We start from the raw sequence: 6,168 nt of genomic DNA, 5'->3' as shown, positions 1-6,168 counted from the left end.
CACACACACACACACACACACACACACACACACACACACACACACACACACACACACACACACACTCTATACTGGCAAAATCACCCGAACTCATCCAGCATCACCCCTACAATTCAGGTATGTTACATCATCCTTTGCCTGCTACATTATTTGTTACTCTGGGGACCACAAGTGTTTTTGTGCACACTGCAGGTCATTCACCTCAAATAATGAGCACATCACAAAGAGTGCATTTGTGTTCAGGTGTTTCAGTTTATCTGGCCTGACCTGTGCAGCTGTTGGCATCCATCCAAAGAGAGATTAAGCATGCTTAGAAAATGCAGAGTGTGTAAATAGCAAATTACTCTTAACTCTTAAAAATGTTTTGGAGGCATCATTTGCTGGGTGGTTTTACCTGACTCACATTTATCTTGGCCATACTGGCCTGAATATAAGGCAATCTTTAGGCTTGTGTGACAGTAATTCCATACCATATAACTGAAGATGAGTTAGATTGTGTTTGTATATGTAGAAAATATATGGGTTGCGTGCTTTCAGCTTTCAATATTTGGCTCAGTCTCATCTTTATTGGTGTGACTGAAACCATGTTTCTTTGAAGCATACCACCCACCTAAACACCACTGCAGACTGAGTCACCACCCCCACCCTCCACCTTTTGAATGCCAACAAAGGCTTGAGGGGCAGCGCACAATCTAATGTCCCCGTCATCATAATAACTTTGGTCCAGGATCAACAATGCAACTGACCACTGACGTGGCCTGAGCAATTAGTTAGCATTAGGAATGAAATTAGCTAATCCTATTAAAAACTGTCACTAGCAAACATCATGAGCAATCTAAATCTAAATATTTACTATACTGTATAAATGAATGAAGAAAACACCTGAAATGTGTTCCAGAAGAAAGTTTTATATAAACAGGGCATGTGTTCTTTTTTTCCCCATATTGCAAACAAATGACCGATCAATTGCAATGTTGATCCTGGACCAACATTATTATGATGATGATGCAGAAACACCACCAACGGGCATATCAGACACACCCTAGCAGTAGCTAACTTCCCCTCTTCACCCAGAGAGTTGATGAAAAACTATTTAGAACTTTTTTTCAAAGGTTTAGAAGGTTCAGGGAGCATGGCAAACTCCCCACATCCCAAACCAATCAGGCATCTATAGAATGTGCCACAACAAGTGTCAACATGCAACCCCCAGGATGCAGAGCATCTGCTACCAAAGTCCCAGTGCCAGATACCACAGAACCCCTACAGAAGTCCTGTATCCATGCTTTGACAGGTCAGAGAAAGACCTACATGAAATTAGTGAAATTTATGATGACTGAATTTGGATGTTAGTTTTTGTAGGTCTAGATATTTAGTAGCAATTCAGGCAACTCTCAACATAAGCACACATCAGCTGATGGCTCATCCAGTCAGAATCCAATCCCAGTCTAAATTTCTTGTTGAGATTAACCTGCACATGGCTGCATTGGATCTTCAACTCACTTTGCAACGGAGTGCCACCGCCAGTTTAACATATATGGAATCTGAGGTAAACTTTCATAATAGGATGAATGTCTTTTCCCAAAATTTGTTCAAAAAGGTGATTTATCTTATGCTCAGATTATCCACACAGTGTTGTGCACATAAAGGTAGATGAAAACATGCCTAATGATTGTGAAAGTATGAACAACGGACACACCATGTAATTAGCTGAAATCACTGTGATTATGGAAGAAGCAAAATATGGGTCAGAGTTGGGGCCATTGGCTGTGTGTGGTGGTATAATCTGTCACTGTTCCAGTAATATTACAACCAAATGGAGTTGAAGGACTATTTTAATGCTTACGGAAATATCAGTTTCAAGTCCAGCTAGAAAAAATATTAATTATTATTTAGAAAATGTAAAAAAAATAAAAAATTAAATCAGACCAGAGGGGAAATGAAAAGGTACGAAACACGTTACTGTCATTTCACTGGTACTGTAGTCTTAGATGTTGGAACAGATGTGTTGTGCTGCTACTGTTAGTTCAAACTGAGGTTTAACAACTTTACACAGGATAAGTTGGTGTTTGATGTCAGACTTTGTAAAACTGAAGAGTTTCCACATCACTGAAGAAACATGCTTTTTTGGTCCTGCTTCGTGGTTCTCAGCAGCTGTTGGGAGTGTGTATGTGTGTTTGACTGGCAAAGCTAACAACAGCAGCTCAGGCTGATGTCGTGACTCTCACTGCTGTTGCTGCTGTTATTGTTAGAAAGATAAAGCATTGATGAGGAGGAGGCATTTTTTACATGGTGCAAATTCAAAAATTTAAATGAGCCTTTGATATGTCGATAGTGCACTCAGCATGTTGAATTCTCTTATGTGCACTTGGAGATAAGTCACAGAACTGGATTGGCTGCTTGCACGTCTGACTATGTGGTTAAATACTTTGATTTTTCTTTCAGTTGAACAGTGCTTTGAAGTTAAAGGGAATGCATTCATATTTCAGCCTTTTAACATCCACCAGGTCACTAGCAAACAGTCTAAGGTTAGGAGTAGCTTTAGGGTTGGGTTTTTATTTAATCACATGCTAAAAGGCAGTTTTTCAGAAACTAGACGTTACCTTTCAGTGAAAGATCGATACATTGCTTTTACATTACAGTCTATTTGTCATAAACCTTATTATATGGGTAATCCAAATAGGTGAAAATTATATAAAAGGGTTGGACACGAACTTAACCCAAACTCTACCCCCAACATTTGATGGCTCATAGAAAGTGAAAGCTGAGTGCAATGAGGTTTTTTATGAGAAACAGTGGGAGATCAATATATTACGGTACATAAAATGACTGGTTGGAATAAACAAATAAACGGCATAACAAGGACCAAAGCTGACTATATACTGTCTACTAGTCACAAAAAGTAAAGCTTAAGCAGCTATTGTAAGGAACATGGTGCCGCAGGTTGGTTTTCTTCCTCTCTTCCATTTTTTGAGTCACCAGTTGCCTCTAGTTGCTGTTGACCTCTTGAAAGTAAAATGGATAAGACGTTCTTTTCTCAGAGGATAAAATCGCTCCCCTCATATACAGGGATTTTATATTCATGTTTTTATTTTACGGGGCGATCGCGGCTCAAGACATGGCAGTTCGTCTTGAAATCGGAAGGTTGCCGGTTTGCGCCCTGGCTCTCACAGTCTCGGTTGTTGTGTACTGGGCAAGACACTTCACCTGTTGCCTACTGGTGGTGGTTAGAGGGCCCGGTGGCGCCAGTGTCCGGCAGCCTCGCCTCTGTCAGTGTGCCCCAGGGCAGCTGTGGCTACAAAGTAGCTTGCCATCACCAGTGTGTGAATGGTTGGATGACTGAATGTAGTGTAAAGCGCTTTGGGGTCCATAGGGACTAAGTAAAGTGCTATGCAAATACAGGCCATTTACCATTTATGGAATTCATATTTTTTCATCAATGACCTAGAAAGCATGAGTGCTTCACTGTGCTCAAGGCAATATATGTGCACTTAGCCAACTATTCAATATGCAGAATGCAATCTACACTGCATACGTTGACCTTAAAATGTGTATAATAAACTCCAACGTGGATGCCAAGTTTCATCTTCTGGCTGTCATCAGGTTCCAGAGATGATCTCTGGCTTGCTGGATTATCTTGTCAATTTTTTTCTTTCGACAGCAAGTGCTTCATGCTTTATCACACTGCTGCATTTTCTATGTATGTGGAGAAAAAGAGACAAAAGTGGTGATGGAGCAGAGTGTGGTGGGTCAGCAGAGGATGGGAAAAAGCACAGCTGGGATAATTATGTTTTAATAGGAAAATAATTAGCGTGGTATCCATAGATGTCAGGGAAATGATTGATGAGGTATCTGTTAAAAGCTCAGAAGAGTTTGCAAGTCTGTGTTTGCTCATATTCCCTAACAAGCTTTCTTTATAGCTAAGCAGCTTCCTGGCATTGACTAATACCCACTATTAACATTCAGAAAGAGTACCACTGAGGATGGTAGCATTAAATCAATACAAACACTGTACATGTGTTTTTTTTAGTGTGTGTGCACATTGTGGTTCTGCATCACAGGTCGAATCAGTGGGTTATCTGCAGCAAAAAGTTATTACCAGAGCTTAAATGAAACTGTTTACAGATGAGCATGTTTTACTCTCACCCTGTGCTGACAGCTCTAGTGGAGACTTAAATTCAACGGAGGTGGGTCTCATCAACCTCTTCAGAGTCTGAATAAGCTGCAGGGAAGAAAGGAGAAAGAGTTAGAGACAGAGAGAACGCTCTGTTCCAAATGCCACCAGCATTGTGAGATGAAAACAAACAAAGCAGTGGTAATGCGGTAGATAGCACTGTGTGCAGAGAGCTGGAGCAGACCCTGCAGCACTTCTGTTCAGCCGGGTGTATGCAAAAAAGGTCAATGTGCCACTTGCAGCACAGTAGCTGTAGTGAAGACAAACCCACTTAAACTCACTGTAGCTGCTTTTGAATGCTGAGCCAGACCTTTTGGTACAAGCCTATCATGTGACTTAACTAAGTCACATGATAGGGTGGGGCAAGGTCTCACAATGGTTTCACCCCAAACCTCTGCTGATAGTGACCCACACACTTTTTCATATACCTTGGCTCATGTGATGTGGTACATGATCAATAGTGGGTCAACAACCCTCATAAGGGAAAACTCCCAGTAGGACTTAAATACCTGGGACTCGCCATCAATTGGTTTTAAAACTATAGAAGCTTCTTGGATGAGAGGTGAAACGTCCAGATGATTTTTCTTTCCAAGCTCCTAAGATCACCATGACCTGAATGACTGAGAACCTACACAGACAGTTATCAAATTAATTTGTTTATATTTTTTTAATGAAATTATGTATTTTGAATTTTTTTATTAGTTGCCATTTTCTTCCTTTTGAGTCAATTAACTGAAGTACTGTGCAGCTTAAATAAGCACTACTCAAGTATAATGTGCTTGTTTTCAGTTTTCAATGCATCACCATGATGTGTGTGATAGAAAAAAGCTCATGTGTAAGGTTAATAGGAAAGATCTGTAATCACTAATTCTTCCATTCTGTTCTTCACAACACTCCTGCTTTCCCACAATGTCAAACTCAATACAGTTGTCATTACTTAGGCCCAGTCATTTTCTCGAGTTAGTCTCTATTCCACTTGCTTTACATCTCAGTACTTGTGTCATCCTACCTTCCAGACTCTCATTTATGTGACCCACCTCGTGTTAATCTCAACATCATTCTAACCAGACAGAGATTCTTATCCAAGTCAACATCAGTGGGTCATGCCCTACTTCTTACTATTGTTAGTAGTTTGTGTAGTTTCATTGTAGTCTGATGAGCAGCTAGATTATAAATGATCTCTCCTTACTGGAGTGGGAATAACCTGTGCCTATGAATACAATCAAAGATACTAACCATGCATGTAAATGTTGCTGAACTGCAGAGCTCCTTCAGTGACAGACTGCTGCATCCTAGATGCATGAAGGAGCATTTCCGCAGGTCCTTCCTCCCTGCAGCTGTCAGACTGTACAATCAGAACTGCTCCCAAGATGTTTACATCTGCGCTGTAACTGCAATAAGTTAATTAACCAATTCGCACTACAACCTGCTTTGCCTCTTATCTGTAGTTATTTTTATTTAATTTAATAACTGTACAGTACTCTCTGTATATAGTAACCACTGTCCTTAATGTAAATATGTAAGAGAAATTGTGTATGTTTCTGTTCCGTGTCATGTGTACTGTTTGTTTGTATATGTGTCTTTTTGGCTGCTGTTACAACCAAATTTCCCCTTGTGGGACAATTAAAAGATTATTCTATTCTATTCTAAGTACTATAAAAAAGACAAGGAATCTAAAGACCAAGCAAGTATGTTTAGGACAAAGCCACAAGGACCATAGTGGGCACATCTAGAAAGTCATTGATTTTCAGTATGAAAGCTTCTAGATGTTCTAAAATATTGTGGATGTTGTCATATTAAGGTTTTCTGTGTTTTTATGTATGTATCAATTTAAAGAAGCTTATTTACAGTGTTGCATGACAAGTGACCAGTGAATGCTGAATTTATTGCAGCGCTCTAATGAAGGTGGAGCCAGAAGTTCACACATTCAACGAGTTTCAGGGCCTATTTGATCACATGTAGCCTTAAAGTACAAGACTGAAGAGAGAAAAGATGCT

At 39.9% G+C, this 6,168-nt stretch overlaps 1 protein-coding gene across 3 annotated transcripts in view; it reads right to left on the bottom strand.

Annotated features, from left to right (window-relative positions):
• LOC102197052 (NMDA receptor synaptonuclear signaling and neuronal migration factor-like) overlaps window positions 1–6,168 on the bottom strand; it is a 67,776-nt gene that overhangs the window by 3,856 nt on the left and 57,752 nt on the right. For all 3 annotated transcript variants that reach the window (XM_005745798.1, XM_005745800.1, XM_005745799.1), the window contains one exon: window positions 4,144–4,219. In XM_005745798.1, coding sequence (XP_005745855.1) covers window positions 4,144–4,219 — 76 coding nt within the window. The remainder of the gene's footprint in view (window positions 1–4,143; window positions 4,220–6,168) is intronic.

Source organism: Pundamilia nyererei, unplaced genomic scaffold, assembly GCF_000239375.1.
Source record: "Pundamilia nyererei isolate P.nyererei 1_Seehausen unplaced genomic scaffold, PunNye1.0 scaffold00167, whole genome shotgun sequence".
Lineage (NCBI taxonomy): Eukaryota > Metazoa > Chordata > Actinopteri > Cichliformes > Cichlidae > Pundamilia > Pundamilia nyererei.
This window is presented reverse-complemented; position numbering and strand designations above follow the sequence as displayed.